Source organism: Macrotis lagotis, chromosome 3, assembly GCF_037893015.1.
Source record: "Macrotis lagotis isolate mMagLag1 chromosome 3, bilby.v1.9.chrom.fasta, whole genome shotgun sequence".
NCBI lineage: Eukaryota > Metazoa > Chordata > Mammalia > Peramelemorphia > Peramelidae > Macrotis > Macrotis lagotis.
This window is the reverse complement of record NC_133660.1, coordinates 282199762-282220472: the sequence shown is the minus strand read 5'-3', so window position 1 is coordinate 282220472 and position 20711 is coordinate 282199762. Positions and strand designations below refer to the sequence as shown.

Here is a 20711-nt window from a genome sequence, read left to right as displayed (position 1 = left end):
TCTTTAAATCCAGCCATCTCCCCTCTCTGCTTGGCTAAGAGCTTTCTTGAGAAGTAGACAACTATTGGGAGGGTCATTTGAATGCCTCGCATGTCCCTGACAGGTCTTTATTCTAGAGAAGGCAAAGTAGCCTGTACATTGGCTACAAAGTCCAGAATTTTTATATTTTCTCTTTATCCTAACTGAAATTGGTTTGTATTCAAAGAGTCTCCTTGTTTTCCTTATTAAAAAAAAAAACAACCTTGCTGATATGGTGTTCTTGAAAACAAAGAGATTCTGTTTTGGGGAAATTTAGAGCCAAACTAGATAGTTTAATGAAATTTTTAAAATGTAAACAATTTTTATTTTAAGTGTAAAGAATAAATATAAATAAAATAATAAAATCACATTCAAATTTGCTTGCATTTTTGAAAGAAAATAATATAAATTTTAACAAAATAAAACAGCTAATTTTTTGTGTCCTGATATCTTTTCTCTTATCCTCAAGTTTCACTGCTGTTTTTAAATAATCACAATTATTGTTTTATCCCTTTTCTGATTCCATTTCTTTTGTTTTTATTAATAGTGACAAATTTCTATCTGCTGTTGAAGCATCATCTAAAGAAAAAAAAACTCATTCCTATCCTCTCTTTTCATTCTCTTATACTTTAGCCCTTCCTACAACTGTTTAATGAGTGTGGAAAGGATGCTATTAGCAGATGAGACCTTCCTGCTTGTTTGGCCAAATAGTCTGGACTTTGCTGTGTTTGTTTAACGCTTCACATCCTGATTTTCTCTGCTTCTATATTTTTTTTTATAAATGAGGCAAATTTAATCATAAAATTTTGCCTGTGGTCAGAAAATAAGTCCAGGATAAAGTTAAAAATTTGCTTTTTTTTCATCTAGGCCTTTAAACTCTACCTTGATATTCTATCAGCCCACTCTCCTTTCTCAGATATCGGATTAGGTTAAAAACAAGTTATAAGAAAAGTAAATGTGATCCTTATGAGATTAATTTTTCCCTAAGGGCAGAAACTATGTGTGTTATTTCACTTTTGTATCCCTACTACCTTAAACAGTTTCTTGTCCATCCAATTATTTCAGGTGTGTCCAGCTCTTTGTGGCCTCATTTGGGGTTTTCTTGGCAAAGATACTGTATGGGTTTGCCATTTCTTTCTCCAGCTCATTTTACAAATGAGGAAACTGAGGCAAATAGGGAAGGATCTTGCCCTGCTAATAAGTATCTGAGGCTAAATTTGAACTTGGGACTTCCTGATAACTTGTTCAGAGCCCCATGCACTGCAGTCTCACCTGGCAGCCCTCCTTGTATATAAGAGGGACTTAATAAAGATGTGTAAAACTTAATCTGGCTTTTGCCATATCCATAGTTTCTTGAAATTATGAAGGTTTATTAGGTTATTTTGAATTCTTTTGAGTATATATTCAAGGTAAATTTTGATGTTACTTGATTATTAAAAGTTCATAATGTATTACGATGCTGTCATAGTTCTCAGACTCATTAACTTTTTAAAATTGCAGATACCAAGTTGCACATATAATTCAATCAATTATTGGTACTAATGAAAGAAGAAAAAGTAAACAATGGATAACTAAATAATTTATATTTAATTTTAGAATCCAGAGGCTATACTCTCCTTTTGATGCTCTTGGCTTGATCCTGCCACCCAGGGTCAAGATGAGCATCTAATGAGAGGTTGATGTGGAACCAGGCAATAAAGTGGATAATCCACAAAATGAAGGAAAGGATGAGCACTGAAGATTAAAGTCAATAAGGACTTTACCATCACCAAGTGTGCTCTAACTGCTGGGGATACCTCTGGGGATACCTCATATTTCCCAAGTTGAAAGCATTAAATTTGGCTAGCTTACCAGTATAATTGGGTGGTTATTCAGTACAAATTGATTTAAGTGAATCAGCTCTTAAAATTTCTGGCACTGGGACATGACCTTGTAGCCATTAACTGAAAATAGAAATGAATTAAATAAATGTGGCTATGAAGGAAGGGCACGCGCTGTGGTAATATGCTGATGCAGTCATTTTTCAAATTGTGGTATAAATGTGCAAAGTATCCCTTCCTCTTAGGGAGGACTTCTCATCGATGTTACAAAGGCCTATCCTGAAACCCTGGCCTTTAGCCAAACCTTTTTTCTATTTTATCATTTCTTCTTATACAGAAATTCAGTCACTGTTGTCAGGATTCTCTGGGAAGTTGACTTGGCCTTCAGAGAAAGCTCACTGTTCCCAGGACCTATCAGGGTTGGAGTCCTTCCAGATGAAATTTGAGGCAAGTGTGGATAGTTTCTTTTTTCACTATTATTTATTTATTTTTTTTAAAGATTTTATTTATTTTGAGTTTTACAATTTTCCCCCTAATCTTACTTTCCTCCCCCCACTCCCCACAGAAGGTAATTTGCCAGTCTTTACATTGTTCCCATGGTATACATTGATCCAAATTGAATGTGATGAGAGAGAAATCATATCCTTAAGGAAGGAAACAAAGTATAAGAGATAGCGAGATCAGACAATAAGACAGCAGGTTTTTTTTCTAAATTAAAGGTAATAGTCCTTGGTCTGTGTTCATACTCCAAGTGTGGATAGTTCTATAACTCTTTCTTGATGGTTTTGTCTTTAAATAAAAAGTTCAGGACTAAGTGTAATTCTAATGACCAGTCTTTACCCTTGAGAAGAAATGAAGAAATCTCTCCCCGCCCCCCACTTGTCAGCTGCCTTTGACACTACTGACCACTCTCTCCTCTCTGGGTCTTCACAATACTAGTCTTTCCTTATTCTTCTCCTGCTTGTGTAAGCACTCCTCCATTTCCTCTTTTGGCCTCTTGTTCCTATCTCTACTGCCTCTGTGAATGTACCTTTGGGCTCTCTCTCAAGGCTTCTTAAGCAGGGGGTATGAGAACTTGTTTTATTAAAAATTATTTTGTTTACTGTATTTCAGTATAATTGATTTCCCTTGAAATCCTACATATTTTATTTATGCATTTTAAAAGCTTCTGTTGAGGACAGACCCTTTCCCCAGCTTGCTCTAGGAGTCCTTGCCACGCAAAAGATGCAGTTGCTAATCTTCCCTCTGCCTCTCCTGCAGTGGCTTTCATGACTTTCACTGTCCCATCTCTGCAGGTGATGGTTAGGCCTGTCTTTCCAGCCCACCTCTTGCCCCCGAGCTCCAGGCCTGTGTCAACACTTGCCTTTGGAATATTTCAGACTGAATGTCCCCAAGACATTTCAAACTCAACTTGGGCAAGACTGCACTCATCTTTCCCTGAAAACCCCTCTTCCAAACAGTCCTGCTTCTCTCTTCATAATTCTCTCATGTTTACAACCTCAGTGTTGTCCTCCTTTCCTCATTCTCCTTTGCCTGACATATCCAATCACTTGCCAAATCTTGCCATTTCTACCTGCATAACATTTCCCACGTTCCAACCCCTAACCAACAAATGCTGTTTATTGTTACTCTCAGGATTCTGTCATGTAAGGACTGTGAGTATCTGTTACTGTGGCCTGTGAGCCTCCACTGGTATGCTCCACACCTACAATGAACTAGTTGAGTACCTTTTAGAACCTGCATTTAATGAGAAATGAAAGCAAAAACAATTTGGTGGAAACATTTTCTTCAACTGGGAGTGTTCTCTCTCCCATCCACACAAATTTGCTGGGTGGGGGGGCAGGGGAAGGATGCAAACTTTAAGCACAATTGTGGTGAGACACAAGGTTTAGGAATAGGTGTCAAATGGGCATCTCACAGCTTCTTGTTACAGGAAGCTCTTTCTCTCTTTGAGGAGGGGAGCTCTCCTTAGAGGTGATTCTGTCAAGCTCTGAGGGTCAGTTCCCATATCTTTTTTTCTTCCTTTCTTCCAAGAAGAATTTCCCTCCCTGAAGTTGTTGCTAGCCTTGGATAACTATCCTGGCACAGCCATCTGTAGAGACTTCCGTCATCATCCACCATGACCACCCTACTAACCACAACCACTGCCTCTACTTACTAGGACAGACTCTGATAGAGCCTCCTGATCACTGCGAAGTGCTTGAAACACCCTTCTCCAAATACTCACTCATTTTCTTAATATCAAGAAAGAATAGACACAATAACACACAAGGTGCCTGATGCATGTGGACTCATGGTAGCCAGGTGGAGGAATTTGCCCGGGCATCTTTCCCCCACCCATCAGCTCAAAGGAGGTCTTCTCACTTGGAGTTGCCAAAGGAGAAACTTGAGACCTGGGGGTTCATGCTTTTCTTGTGTGCAGGCTCAGCAGTTCCTGAGTTGTTAGTACTTCTGACTCTAACTGATTAGGAAACTTTTTGTCATCCCCTAGAACCAACTGTTTCTGTCACTGATGACTGGAAACCATTTCCCCAAAGTTCATAAGAAGCATGCAGTCAGTGTGCTCACATGCTCCAAGGCCCGAGTCCAAGCAGAGATCTGGGCTACTTTCAAGGCCTGGAACTGGAGCAAGAACATCTAGGCATACATGATTCCCACAAGCTGACCCAGACATCTGACTACTCTAGGTGATGGAGGGGACTGAATCCACCAGTTTTCAAGGATTTGAAGGGTTGCAACCTGGAAGAGGGAGCAGACTTTTTGCTCTCAGGAAAAACTGGCAATAGTAGGTGGAAATTACAAGTTAAGGCTCAAAGTGAGTACAAACCTCAAAGCAAAGGAGGGAGTAGGTGGAAATTTCCAAGCAAAAGGTATATGAGTATTTGTGAGTCCTATTGCAGGGGGGGAGTTTTGGTCAAGGTGAGGGAATGGCAGCTTAGTACAGCAGCAGGAGCCCTGGTTCTAGAGTCCAAGAGTCCAGTTTCCACTGCCTAGAATAGAATCTTTATCCATACATTAGAGAGACTGGTCTAGCTGCCTTTAGAAGTCCCTTCAGACTCTGAGATATTTTCATTTTGTGGAAAAAAGCATGATCTCTCTTCCCCTACCCTCATTTAATTTGGACTGTCTAAAGGAAAAAGGTTAATAAAAATCTTTGAGTGATATCTTGTTTGGGTATTTGTTAATAATAATATTTTGAATTCCTATAATGGGTTAAAGTTTACAAAACCCTTTCCTCACAACAGCTCTGTTACAGAGTCAGTGGGATTATCATTCCCACAATATAGATAAGAAAAGGAAAGCTAAGAAAGAAGTGATCTGCCTAGAGTCCTGCAACCAGAAGTGTCTGAGCTGCACCCAAATGAATCCCACCCAGATTCTCAGGCCAGGATTCCTAGCCCTGGAATTGCCACCTGATCCTAATTGCCTGAAGTACAGTGGGTCAACACAGCCAGGGAGACCTGAGTATCCCTTTACTCTGGCACTGGGTGACCTTGAGCAAGTCACTTAGTTTCCTGAACTATAATAAGTGTGTGTGTGTGTGTGGGGGGGGGGGGTGATAATAAGCTCAGGGTTGTGAAGAAGAAATGAGATCATGCTTTTAAGGGGCAAATATGAGCTTATTTACCTGGCTGGTGGTGATCCTTTCTGTGATAGAATACAGAACAGGCAGAGCAGCAGAGCACTTGGGTTGGGGATATGCAAGAATTTTCTCTGAGGGAGCCTTGCTAGCCATTTCTAGCTGACTGATAATAATAGATAGATCTCTTAAGAAAGCTTAAGGACAGTGCTGAGAAAACTGGTATTCCCCATTGTAATTTATCTTCTTTAGGGGGATATTAAACAGTAAAGGTAGTTACAGAAGATCATAGTAGACTTTTCTAGGAAAAGAGGATGTGTGTCTTTGCCAATCCAAAGACATAAGATAAGTTAAACTAGAGGTTCCCAAGTATTTGTGTTAGTGTGGTGGAGCTCATACCCAGGTGGTCACTTGGCTATTCAAGAGGGGCTGATCCTGCTGATAAATGTGCCCAGCCCAGTTCAGAAGAGCCAGGAGCTTGTTTTTATAGAGATTGAGTTTCACTGTAGATACATCTTTTCTACCTGAGAAGTTGGGTTAAGGGTTTTGTAAAATTTAACCTGTCTTCTTTTATATCATCCTCAAACAGTTGAAGATATCCTTTTAGTCAATGTTAGTATAAAAGACGTCTTACTTCTGGAAATACTCAATGATGCATTGATTGATAGGGAAAATACTCTTCACATATATATTTTTCCTGCAGATATTTTTGTTGTTCAGTCATTTCAGTCATGTCCATCTCTATGATGATTATATTTGTCCTTCATTCTCAAAGAAGATCATGACAAGTCTGTGAATTGGATTTGAGAGGGGAAGGGTGGCTGTGCTAAGTCACCAGCCTCACTCTCTTCTCCAGAGCCATCTGGATCCAGTGAACAGATCTGAATCAGAACTCTTGGAGATGATCCTGAATGTGAGGCAGTCAGGGTTAAGTGACTTGTGAAAGGTCACCAAGCTAGTAAAAGTCAGGTGTCTGAGATCAGATTTGAACTCTTGGTCTCCTTACTCCAAGGCCAGTGCTGTATCCACTGTGCCATAAGGTAAAACCTCATCCTGTCCAATAATGTCAAACTGTGGTGTTATTGGATAATACTTGTCATCTCCATAGACTTGCATTCATCCTTCTAATCCAGAGGCACTCTCATTTTTATTTTTTCAAGTCACCTATGATGGACCAGTTGCTGGGTTAGCACCGGTCCTCCACGCTGGTGTCCCCATCCTATTCAGATAGCAACGTGTTTCATTATCATTCCTCTTATGTAGCTGTTTAAAGTGATTGGGGGGGGGGTCTAACCAATATGGAAAAGCTCTCAGAGAAGGTAGTAGAAAACATTGTTTGACTCGGATTCATGGGAGATGAGAAAAGTGGTGCAGGACTTTAAAAGAGCTTATTCTAGAGTCACAAAAGATCTTGAGAACAGACCTAGCTCAGTATTGCTTGGGTGTTTGAAAGGCATAGAGAGACTAATCTTTGTGCTCTGAACAATAATGTTGCTCTGGTCTTTCCACCCACAGCTCAAGTTTAGTCTGTCTCTCCCCCCACAGCCTTCATTTTCTGCAGTAGGGCACAGGGAAACAAGCCAATAAAAATTTATAAAACACCTGTTATGTACCAGACACCGGACTAGGTACTGGAAGAACTAGCATAGAAACCAAAATAATCCCTCCTTAACAAAGGCTGTTGACATTTTGATTGATGGAGATAGCAAGTGCATGTAAAAATATATACAGCATAAACATAAAGTTAATTGATTATATGCATCTATCCAAAGTAATTCAGTACAAAGGAGTTGGAAATGAAGGTACCAGTGTCTGGGGGGATCAGGACAGACTTCATTCTGAAGATGTCTGAGAAGCACTATATAAGGCATAGAGAAGAATGGACTGCATTTCAGGAATGGAGGAAATGACCTGTGGAAAGATATGGTGATGGGACTTCCAGGGTCTTGAATGAGGAACAGAGAGAAAGAGTGCAGGATGTAAAGAGTGAGGAAAGGTGGGGGAAAGCCTTCAAAGCTAAATAGGGGGGATTTACATTCAAAACTAGAGGCAATAGGAAACCAATGGAGTTGATTTGGGGGGGTGGTATTTGGTCAGATTTGTACTTAAGGAAAATTCCTTTGATATTCCAGTCTATTTTTGTTCTTCTTTAAGTATCTGCTTCATAGTAGTTTCATAGAAGGAATTTGATAGGACTTCTTTGCCTATTAATCCAAACAAGAATCTTTAAACATTTGGTCAAATTCACTTATAAGTCCATCTGATCTTAAGAAACTCATTTATGACCAATTATTATTTTTCTAAAATGGGTCTATCCAGATACTCTGTTTCCTCTTCTGTTAATCTATCAGTTTATATATATTTTTAGGTTTTTGCAAGGCAAATGGGGGTTAAGTGGCTTGCCCAAGCCACACAGCTAGGTAATTATTAAGTGTCTAAGATTGGATTTGAACCCAGGTACGCCTGACTCCAGGGCCAGTGCTTTATCCACTACGCCACCTAGCCGCCCCTAGTTTATATTTTTGTAACTATTTTTCTATTTTAATTGAATTGTTAAATTTATTGTCATTTAATTGGGCAAAATAATGGCTTTGATTTCATCATCATTAGTACTATATTCATGCTTTTTATTTTTGAGTTTTGTAATTTGGTTTTCTTCTCTTTTTTGATAATATCAACCAATTATTAACTTTAATTTAATTTTTTTATAAAACCAATTTATAGTTTTATTTATTAATCCAATGTTTTCTTGAATTCAACTTTATTAATCTCACCTTTAAATTTTAGGGTTTCCAATTTGGTGTTTAATTGAAGATTTTTATTTTGTTCTTTTCGTAGTTTCTGAAATTGCTCTGTCTCTATTTTATTGAAGAAACCATTTAGAGATAAATTTTCCTTTGATTACTGCTAATGATGTACCCTATAGGTTTTGATGTACCATTTCATTATTATCATTCTCTTTAATAAAATTATTTAGTTTTCTTTATAATTTGTTCTTTAACCTATCCATTCTTTAAGATTAGTCTATAATTAATTTTAATCTATGATTTCATGGTCCTTTATTAAATATAATTTTATTGCATTATGATCTGAAAAGAATGCATTTCACATTTCTGTTTTTCTGCATTTAACTATAAATGCCACAATATATGGTTAATATTTGTAAAGTTAAGCTCTGTTGAGAAAAAGGTATATATGTCCTCAAAGTATCTATCATATCTAGCTTATCTAAGATTCTATTCATTTCCTTGACTTCTTATTTTTTTCAATTTATTTAGTTCTGAGAAAGATTGAAGTTCTCCATGATTATAATTTTGCTTTTTCAATCTGTAATTCATTTAAAATTTTTCTTTAAAAATTTGAATGCTATAGCATTTGATGCATATAGGTTTAGTATTTATCTTGTTTATTTATCTGTGCTTTTATCATAATTTAGTTTCCCTAATTATCTCTTTTAATTACATTTAATTTAGTTTTAACTTTGTCGGAGATCATGACCACTGTATTTGCTTTTTATTGCATCAGTTGAAGCATCACAAATTCTGATTCCATTTTATGGGTGAATTCATCCTATTCACATTCAAAGTTATAATTACTAGTTGTGTGTATCCTTCCATCCTATTTTTTTTTTATCACTGTTTATCCTTTTCTTTCTCTCATCTTTCCCTTATCACTCTTCAAACATTTAATTGACTTGTCACCACTGACTCCCTCACCCAAAACCCTTCTAAGAATCCCTCCCTTATCGTCTTCCCTTACCCTATCTCTTGATCTACCCACTCTGATAAAGGTTTCTCCCTTATCCTATCCCCTTGCTCTCCTATTTCTCTGTAAGTCAAGAAGATTTTGATACCCTTCTAGATGTATATGTTATTCCTTCTTTAACTCAATTCTGTATCTCTCTCTCTCTCTCTCTCTCTCTCTCTCTCTCTCTCTCTCTCTCTCTCTCTCTCCTGCTCTCTTACCCTCTCCTGCATCCATTGTAACAGTTCTTTCATTCATGCCTCATTTGTAAGAAATAATTGCTCCATTTGGAATTATGCCCGAAGGGCAATAAAATTGTGCATCCCCTTTGATCCAGCAATACCACTACTGGATCTGTATCCTGAAAAAGGGTAAAAATCCCACATGTACAAAAATATTCATAGCAGTTCCTTTTGTAGTGGCAAAGAATTGGAAATTGAGAGGATACCCATCAATTGAGGAATGACTGAACCAGATGTATATGAATGTGAAAGAACACTAGAGTTCTATAAGAAATCATGAGGGACAGACTTTCAGAAAAGCCTGGAGAGACTTGCTTAATCACTGCGTGAAATGAACAGAACCCCATTACCATGGGGTAATGATCAACCATGATAAATTTGTTCATTCCATCAGTGAAATAATCAGGGGCAATTCTAAAAGTCTTGTGATGGAAAAAAAACCCCCATCTATATTCAGAGAAGAAACTATGGAGTCTAAATTAAAGACCAAAGCTTATTATCTTCAATTCTTAAAAGTTGTCTTATGTATCATGTCATTTTTTCTCTAATTTTTTTCTCCTTCTGTTTGGATTTGATTTTTCTTTCACAACGTGATCAATATGGATCTATGTTTAGCTTGCTTATAAATGTAGAGCCTATATCAGATTACTTTCTTTCAGGGGGAGGGGGGAAGGAAAAAAATGTAAAACTCAAAACTTGCAAAAAAAAGCTTGGCAAAAAATATCATTGCATGTAGTTGGAAAACAAATAAATTAAAATTTTAAATTAAAAAAATAATTACTCCATTTAATTCACCCTGCCCAATTTTATTTTTTAGGATCATTCCATACTCAACTCAGCTAAGCCTTTTGTCTCTGCATGCTTTTTCAAACTACCCACATGATAACATTCTTAAAAGTTACAGGTATTTTCTCATGTAAGAAGTAAAGATTTTGACTTTATTAATAAGTCTTTTATAATTGGTATTTGATGTTTTCAGTTTTATGTTTCTCCTAAGGCTAGTTGTTCAGATTTTCCATTTAGTTCTGATCTTTTCTTCACAACTACCTAAAAGCCCTTTAGTTCATTAAATATCCTTTTATTTTTTTCCATTCAAGATAATACACAGCTTTGTTGGGTTGGTTATTCTTGGCTGCAAGCCCAGCTCCTTTACTCTATGGAATATATTGTTCCATGTCATTTAATGTAGAAGCTGCTAAATTTTGTGTTATCCTGACAGTGGATCTATAGTGTTAATTTTTTTTCCTAATCGCTTGTAGTATCTCCCCCTTAACCTAATAACTTTGAAACTTAGCTATGATATTCCTGTGAGTTTTCATCTTGGGATCTCTGGTAGTTAAGTGGATTTTTTTCCTATTTCTATTTTGCCCTCGCATTCTAAGACTTCAGGGTAATTCTCTTCAACAATTTTTAAAATTATATTATCTCTCGCTGTCTATGGTTGGTTCTTTCTCTTTTGCATATATATGTGTGTCTACATATTTGTATAAATATACATATGCATATATATATATATATATATATATATATATATATATATATATATATAACATAAAAGTGTTTTATTTCCTATCTGTTAACTTTGTGTTAAAGTTGGGCTCTAGTCCCAAGGTGTGGGGGATGCTATCTCAGGTTTCAAGCTTTTTTGTACTGTTGTTTTCTGAGTTCTCCTGGGCCTGACCTCAAGTACTCTAGGCCACCTCTGAGCCATGACCAGGACCGCCTTCAGTGCTGTCACCACAAACACTCTTGCTCACTGTTTGCTCCTTGCTCCTACAGCTGCAAGCTTCAGCTATCCCCTCTCCCCTGAATTCTAAACCAGGGGCTCTGCTGTGCTCTGAGTACCCACAGCTAGCAAGGTCCTCACCCTCTTCAACCTCTCACCAGCCTGTGCTTGCTCTTTTTCCCCCACAAGCATGATCTGGACTTTGTCAGATCAGCACACCTAGACCCAGAGTCTAGAGCCCTGCAATTTTGCCCTGACCAGCTGTCTGACCCCTATACTGTCTTTGAGGCCAAAGTTCCTGAAACTGAGGCTGCCAGCCAGTACAGCTGCCCCCAGGGCTTGTATTTGTTGAATCTGAGGTACTTCAATCTGGTCAAACCACCCCCTAAGGAAGTCTGGTCTTTCCTAAAGTTTTCCCAAGTTGTCTTAAGCAACAACTGCTTTTTCCTAACTTTTCTGCTGTCAAAATTCATTTGAGATGTAATTTTTATTGTTTCTTGGGGAATTTGCCAGCAGTTTCCTGCCTTATTCTACCATCTTCCCAGAACCTTTTTTTTTTAAGTATACAAAGTATAATTAGCACAGAGGATTTTACAGACTGAAGTCAGTGGCTGAGAATCACAGCTTTTGAAACATTATCATGCAGAGTGACTTTTCATACTCTTGCCCAGATGAGGCAAGGAGACCAATTAGGAAGTTGTTGCAGTAATTGAAGAGAGAAAATGAAGAGGGCCTGAACTAAAGAGGTAGTTGTAAGTGAATCGTTAGAAGCAAGAGACATTGAGAAGGTAGAATTTGGCCAAATTTGGCAATTGAGTGGATATGCAGGGATAGAGGGAACATGAAGAAGCTGGGATAATACTGAAATTATGAACTTGAGGTACTGAAAGGATGGGGATACTTTCAACTGAACAGAGACGTTTGGAAGAGGGTGTTTAGGTGACAGGATTACAAATTCAGTTTTGGATATGTTGAGTTTTTGGATAGCACCGGGACATCCAATGTTAAATATCCAATAGACAAATATTATTGAAGGAAGTGAAGCTTAGGGGAGAGATTGGGGATGGATATCCCAGGGAATACTCTATGGAGAAGGGTAGGGTATGTGCGCCTTGTGCTTTCCATCTCCTGCTGGGCACAATGTGTTTCCTGACCTAAGGATGGTAGGAACAGAACCAAATATTTCCCATCTGCCCCAAGCAACTGCTTCTTTTTTAATATTATTTTATTTTTTCAATGACATGCAAAGATAGTTTTTAACACCCTTCTTTTTGTAAGTTTTGGAATTCCCCATTTTTCTACCACCCTCCCTTCTCTTCCCCCTCCCCATGGCAGTAAGTAATCTGATATAGGCCTATACATGTACAATCATGTTTCTTGTCATATTGGGATAGAAGAATCAGAGCTAAAGGGGAAAAACCATGAGAAAAAGAAAAAGAACATAAAACAAGTTTTAAGAAGTGAAAATTATATGTTTTGGACTGCATCTTCAGACTCCATAGTTTTTCCTCTAGATGTGGATGGCATTTTCCATCATAAGTGTTTTGGAATTGTCCTTAATCATTGTACTGCTGAGAAGAGCTAAGTCCATCATAGTTGATCATCACAAAATTTTGCTATTAATGTGGATGATGTTTTGCTCACTTCACTCAGTATCAGTTCATGCAAGTCTTTCCAGGCTTAGTCTATCCATTCAGGATTGCTTAAAGAACAATAGTACTCCATCACATTCATATACCATAACTTGTTCAACCTCTCAACTGAGGGAATTCTCTCAATTTCCAGTTTTTTGCCACTACAAAAAGAACTGCTATAAAAATTTTTGTACATATGAGTCTTTTTTCCCTTTCTTGTGATCTCTTTGAGATACAGATCTAGTAGTGATATTGCCCAGAGCAACCACTTCAGTCCAGCTCAGCACAAGGCAACTTCCATCTCCCATTACTAGCCCAGTCTCCCAACTATGAAATGGAGAACCTCATGGGTGAAGAAGAACACTCCTCCCTTTGACTTCTGACCTCCAACTTCCTGCTATGCCTGTCCTTTGAGGACCCTCACAATGATGAACAATCTTAACTCTGGTCATACCCTTCACTCCTATTGATCATTTTCCAAACCCCATTCCACACTCCTACCACCTTATTCCTCATTCTCATTCCCTTCCACCTTCTTACCCTAAAATTTTATCTGAATTGCACCTATCCCTTCCACTGTGTCCTCTGGAATACCTGTGTCAAAGTAAACAAACTTCCATTTGTTTTAAATCTTTTTCTCTCTCAATCCTTCCAGCTTCTAGCTCTTACTGAAAGCTGGATGCACTTTTATTCATTTTTCTTAGCTCATTTGTTAGGGCAGGGGGAATTGGGAGACCCCTTGCTCCTTATTGTCATTCCTTCTTCCTTTATTCAGTAGCCTTTTCCTTTGAGGTTCATGCTATTCGTATCTATCATCTAATCCAATTCCTGGTGGCTGATGTCCACAGAGGCCCCAGGTCACTGCTATTCCTTTCTCAGTGAAGTTGATTTCTGGCTCTCAATTTTTCTCTACTTCTGACATCATACAGGGGACTTCAACATCCATATTGACTCTTCCTCAAAGACTCTAGCTACTCCAATTTTCAACCTACTCCCTTCCCATGAGCTACTCTTCCACCTTACCTTAGCCATACACAAAGATGATTTACCAGAAGGCAGAAGGGAAGCAGCTCACAGGAAAGGTGACATCCATAAATTTAGAGTACCCACTCCAGGTATTCCCATCGACTATTTGTACCCAACTTGTGGTAGAGCATTCCAAGCTTGTTTTGGTCTACTAAGCCACAGTTGTACACATTGTCATTTGTCTCAAACATAGTGATGTCATTTTGGTCTTCTTTGATAACAAAGGACAAGAACCAACTAACCCACACATAAATATACCATCTCCACATCCAGAAATCCCCTTATCTGACCATAACCTATTGGCTTTTCATGTGTCTCTTTGCTTTCCCACATATAATCCTGTTCCTCATTCAAAATGTGACCTTCAATCAATTGACCCCTTGATCCTCTCCCAGGATCCCACTCCTTGGTGAACCAATTAACTTTACATTTTTCTCTTTAATCCCTCTTCCCATTATCATATTGCTGATTATGCCCTATCAGTCTTCAATGTTGGATCCCTCCCACTATCCTCTGCCTTCCCTCCTACACACATGCTGCTGAAGAAAGGTGGAGAAAATCATGCAATTATTCTTACAAAGTTATGGTTGTTTTTGTTCAGTCATTTTCAGTCATGTCTGACTCTTTGAGATCCCATTTTGGGTTTTTTTGACAAGCATACTGGAGTGGTTTAGCCAGGCAGGGTGAAGTAACTTGCCCAGAGTTACACAGCTACTAAGTGTCTGAGGCTGGATTTGAACTCAGCTCTGTCTACTATGTCATTCAGCTGCCCAGATTTATGTGTACAACTTCCACTGGGGCCCCACTGCTGCTTGGCAATCTTATTCTTCTCCCTTGTCACCTCCAAAGCTGCTATTCCAGACCTCCTCATCCCTCTTCAAATCTCTCACTCTTCTCAGTTGAGATCCTTGCCTCATATTTTACAGAAGAGGCTATTTTCTGTGAGCTCCCTTTTCTCTTCCTTATCTCTTATTATTCAGACACCTTCTGCTCCTCTCTCCTTCTTCACTCCTATGTCACACAATGAGGTGGCCTGACTTCTGACCAAGGCAAACCCATCTACCTGCACAGGTGATCCCATACAATCTGTCTCCTCCAACAGAATGTCCTTTCTGTCATCCTCATTCTTTCAATTATTTTCAGTCTCTCCCTCTCTGCTGATTCTTTTCCTATTGCATGCAACTATGCCGTTGTTTTCTTCATCCTCAAAAAAAACCCTTACTCCAACCTTCCATCCCTGTTATCTATCATTCTATTTCTCTTCTGTCCTTTATAGTTAAACTCCAAAGACCATCTAAAGCATCCACCTCTTTCTTTCCTTTCTTTCTTCTTAACCTCTTACAATCTTGCTTTTGACCTTAATATTCCACATGAACTGCTTTCTCCAGTTACTAGCAATTTTCTAGTTGCTAAATCCAATGGCTTTTTCTCCATCTTCATTCTCCTTGGCCTCTCTGCAGTTTTTGATATTTTCCATCACTTTGTCCTCCTTGATACTCTTTTTTTCTCTTTAGGTTTTCAGGAAACAGTCTCTCCTGGTTCTCTACCTACTATCTGCCCATTCCTGTCTCCTTTTTTGGTTCTTTCTTCAAATCATGCCCTCTAGCCATAGTTGCTTCTCAGGGTTCTGGCCCTCTTCTCTTCTCCTTCTAGACAAATTAGCCTGGTGATTTCATTAGCTACTGTGGATTTTAATGACCACCTCTATTCTGATGATTCTTTTTTTTTGGCAAGGCAATGGGGTTAAGTGGCTTGCCCAAGGTCACACAGCTAGGTATTTATTAAGTGTCTGAGACCAGATTTGAACTCAGGTCCTTCTGACTCCAGGGCCGGTACTCTATCCACTGCACCATCTAACTTCCCCTATGCTGATAATTCTTTTTTTCTTTTTTTTTTTTAGATTTTCTAAGGCAATGGGGTTAAGTGGCTTGCCCAAGGCCACACAGCTAGGTAATTATTAGGTGTCTGAGGCTGGATTTGAACTCAGGTACTCCTGACTCCAAGGCCAGTACTCTATCCACTGCGCCACCTAGCCGCCCCTATGCTGATAATTCTTAAAGCTACCATCCTAATCCAATCTCTTTGCTGACCTCCATTTTCCATCTATCTTTCAGATACCTTGAACTGGATGTTCAATAGACATCTTAAACCCTTCAGATTTCATTATATTTACCCCTAAATCCTCCCCATCTGCTATCTTTTCTATTGTTTTAGAGAGTTGTAACATCATCTTCCCAGTCTCCCAGGTTCACAATCTAAGAGTCATAGTGGACGCCTCATTCATTTTCATCTCCCATATCCATGTTGTTGTCAGGATCTGTTGATTTGACCTTCCCAACATCTCTCAAATATATCCCCTTCCCTCCTCCAATGCTGCCCCCCCCCCATGAGCCCTCATCACCTCACCTGGGACCACTGCAAAATTCTAATCCATTCTTCATTCAGCCACACAAATGGTTTTCCTAAAGTGCAGTTTGGACCATGTCATTCCTCTACTTAAAAAACTCCAGTGTCTCCTTATTGCCTTTAGAATCAAATACAAAATGCAGTTTGGCTTTCCAAGCTCTTTATTACCTGGACCCTGTGGATACTTTCCAGTCTTTCTACCCCTTGCTTCTTCTTCTTCTTCTTCTTCTTCTTTTTTTGACTTGCCAAGGTCACACAACTAGTAAGTACCAAGTGTCTTAGTTGAATTTAGTTCTTCCTAACTATGGGTTGGTGCCACCTAGCTTCCCCATACTCCTTGCTTCTTTTTTTTTCTTCTGTTGTCTGCATTATGAAGCAATATTACCTCTTTTCTTATCCTTCTTTTAGGCCTATACAACAAAAATAATACAAAAATCCAACCCATCCTTTCTGCTTCATTCTTACCAGTCACAGTTCATTCTAGGTTTAACACTCTTAAAAAAGTAAATAAAATTTTATTTATTTTCCTACGACATGCACAGTAATTTTCAGCAATCATTTTTTTTTTACTAGGTTTTGAGTTTTACATTTTTTTCCCATCCTCTCTTTCCTCCTCCTTCACTCGATGGAAAGCAATCCCATATAGGCTATACATGTCTAACTATGCTAAACATGGATCCATATTAATCATGTTCAAATTGAAACAAAAAATTAGAGAGAAAAAAATATAAAACCTAAGACAACTTTTAAAAACTGAAGATAATAAGCTTTGGTCTTCATTTAAACTCCACAGTTCCTTCTCTGGATATGGATGGTATTTTCCAACACAAGTCTTTTAGAATTATCATAGTTGATCATCACCTGGTGTCATTGTTAGTGTGCACAATGATCTTCTGGTTCTGCTCACTTCACTTTACATCACTTCATGCAGGTCTTTCCAGTCTATTCTGAAGTCCGTTCCTCATGATTTCTTATAGAACAATAGTGTTCATCATATTTATATATCACAGTTTGTTCAGCTATTCCCCAGTTGATGGACAGTTCTTTAGCTTTCAATTCTTTGCCACTACAAAAAGAGCTGTTATAAATATTTTTGTACATGTGGGATTTTTACCCTTTTTCATTAACTCTTTGGGATACAGATCTAGTAGTGGTATTGTTGGATAAAAGGGTATACACAATTTTATTGCCTTTTGATACCCCTTGCTTTTTTTTTTTTAGGGTTTTTTTTTGGCAAGGCAAATGGGGGTTAAGTGGCTTGCCCAAGACCACACAGCTAGGTAATTATTAAGTGCCTGAGACCGGATTTGAACCCAGGTCCTCCTGACTCCAATGCCGGTGCTTTATCCACTACGCCACCTAGCCACCCCTACCTCTTGCTTTTTGATACATAGTAATTGCCACTGACCTTCTGACTGTTCCAGGAACAAGACCCTCTATCTCAGTTCTAGGCATTCTCTTTGATTGCCCCCCCACCTGCCAAGAATGTGATCTCCCCTTACCCCCCAGCTCACTCTCTTTCTCTCCCTCCCTCCTTTTCTCCAACTTCTGTCTAGTGGATCTTTCTCTATTGCTTTCAGATATCTCCAAGTCTAAGCCTTCCCAAGACCCTAGCATCCTGTTACATTATCATTCTGTATTTCTCCTCCTATTTGCAACCAAATTTTTTTAAAAAAAAAAAAAGCTCTCTCCTTGACTCCATTTTCTCTCTTTTTTATCACTTAACTAAAAATGCTCTCACTAAAGTTACCAATAATTTCCTAACTGCCATATTTGATAGTCTTTCAGTCCTCAACCCTTTTACTTCTTCGTTGAACAAAGCTAACAAAGCTAATAAAAGGTCAGAGTGGGGCATTTTTCCAGACTTAGAAAACTTAAGAGGTCAGCAGGAGAAGTCTGTGGCACCAAAGTGGAGACTTGTCCAGAGCCCACATGTGTGACCATATCTTCAGATTCAGAAGCTCTCAGCCTAGAGAAATTAAGGGAGGTTTAACAAATGGACTGAAAGAGATTACCCTTTACTGGTACCGAATACAACTGGCACTGATTGTCACTTCTACTGCTAATATACAGTGTTGAGCAACAATTCCAGGGTATAGAGGAGCTCTGGGTGGTCAGTCACAAGAGTATCAAAACAAAGAATAGCACTAATGCTTACAGCTACAAGGGATAAGGGCCCTTCCTGAGACTAGATCAGAGAACAGACCAGAAAAGTGACCATTTTTCTTCCAGGATCACACCACCCTAGAAGCGCCTGAAATTTGCAGTCCTCTCAGAACTAGCTCCAAAAAAATAGCAGTATGAAAAACCTGAAACTGTGGATAGTATCTCTCTACCCCCATATGACAAACCCAACTTTAAAATAAAGTACAAAATTTAAAAACAAAAGCTGGAAAAGTGGGCAGGCAAATAAGCAAAAAACAATTGATCTTAAAAAGCTGCTATGTTGATAGAAATTATCACTGATGGAAATAATTCCTTAAAACTCTGAATTGAGAAAATGGAAGCTAATGACTTTATGAGAAATCAAGAAATAATAAAAATCAAAAGAATGAAAAATAGTAGAATATGTGAAATATCTCAGAAAAACAACTGACCTAGAGAATAGATCAAGGAGAAGAAATTTAAAAGAAAGTTATTATCAAAGAAAAAGCCTAAACATCACATTTCAAGAAATGTTAAAAATAAGTATCTTAAACCCAGAGGGTAAAATAGAAATTAAAATAATCCACTAATCACCTCCTGAAAGAGATCCCAAATGAAAACTACTGAGAATATTATAGCTAAATTCTAGAGCTCCCAAGTCAAAGAAAAAATACTTTAAGTAGCCAGAAAGAAACAGTTCAGATATGGCAGAACCACAGTTAGGATCACATAAGATTTAGTCAGTTCCACATGAAAGGAATAGAGGGTTTGGAGTGATATGCTGAAGAACCAAGGATCTAGAATTACAAACAGGAATAACATCAAACATAATTGGGGTAATCTTTCAGGGAAAAATGGATAGTTAATGAAACAGAGGATTTCCAAGCATTCCCAATGAAAAAACCCAGAGTTGAATAGGAAATTTAACATTCAAATAGAAGACTCAAGAGAGGCTTAAATTGGTAAACTTTCAACTTCTTAACAGACTCAATAAAGTTGAACTATTTGCATTCCTCTATGGGAAGATGATATATGTAACTCCCAAGAACTTTTTCATTATTAGGGCAACTAAAAGAAGGTTACATAGACAGAAGGCATGATGACAAGTTGATTATATTGGAATGATCTCCAAAAAAAAAATTGAAGGTTTAAGAAAGAGGGCTGCATTGGGAAAGGGAGAAGGGAGAGTTAGAATAGGGGGATTTTTCTCACATAAATGAATTGCACAAGGAAGAGCTCTTATAATAGAGGGGAAAATTGGGGTGGGGTGGGGGTGCTTGAACCTCATTCTCATTAAAATTGGTTCAGAGAGGGAAGATATATATATATATAATATATATGATACCCAAAAAGGAAATAAGAAGGGCAAGTGCCAAGAGAAAGAGATAGGGAGATGAAAGGGTGGGTTTAAAGAGGACAGTTGTTAGAAGCAAAATAGACTTTGTTGAAGGATAAAAAAGAGAGGAAGAAACAGAAGAAAATCATTTGGAGGGAAATACATTACATATTTCTCCAAAAATAAAACCTAGCATGATTTTTTTCAGGATGCTCGTAATATAAGCCCTACCCCCAAAATAAGCCCCAGTTAAAATCATCACCAAACATATTTAGTACATCCTTTGCAATACATAATGGACATATTGAATTATAAAATAATATTAATATACAATTAAATATAAATAATTTGGACATTAATACTTAGAATAAATGATAATATAAATTATAATTAAGGTTTTATAGATACCCAAGCAGCATCTTTGGATGAGAGGTAAACACCTTTGTAAACAAATGAACTCAAAACTTATTGCTGAATGACCAAGTGGAGTATAGACAGGGCACATGAATAATGTGCATACTTGATAACATCTGGATGGAAAGAAAGCCCCACCTCTAATCATTTAAGGGCAAAGAAAGAACAAGTTTCAGGCATTTATGTTCTTGAAACTGAAAAAGCCTGGCACACACACAAGCAGTTATTAGGAAATGGTCGATTTAATGCTGTCACTTGTTCTGCAAGGGGGCCCAAAGAGGTCTGCTCCTCTGGGACTCAGCCAGTGCTCACTCAATAATGACATGAAGAACTTCCTCATGGAGAAAAGAGTAGATCAAATAATGCTTCCACAGGAATGACTGCCTTTCTCCAGACTCTTGATATTGCAATATACAAACCATTTAAGGGTCATTTGCACATGAACATCAATGACTACATTGAAAATAGAATGGGAGGGGTGGCTAGATGGCTCAGTGGTTAGAGCACCAGCCCTGGAATCAGGAGGACGTGAGTTCAAATTTGGTCTCAGACACTTAATAATTACCTAGCTGTGTGGTCTTGGGCAAGCCCCTTAACCCCGTTGCCTTGCAAAAACCTAA

The 20711-nt window shown here is 38.2% G+C and overlaps 1 protein-coding gene across 3 annotated transcripts in view; it reads left to right on the top strand.

Annotated features, from left to right (window-relative positions):
* TOP6BL (TOP6B like initiator of meiotic double strand breaks) overlaps positions 1 to 20711 on the top strand; it is an 82036-nt gene that overhangs the window by 27073 nt on the left and 34252 nt on the right. For all 3 annotated transcript variants that reach the window (XR_012477257.1, XR_012477258.1, XM_074230971.1), the window contains one exon: positions 2176 to 2285. Coding sequence is in view for 1 of the 3 variants with exons in the window: in XM_074230971.1 (XP_074087072.1) it covers positions 2176 to 2285 (110 nt within the window). In the remaining 2 variants the exon portion in view is untranslated. The remainder of the gene's footprint in view (positions 1 to 2175; positions 2286 to 20711) is intronic.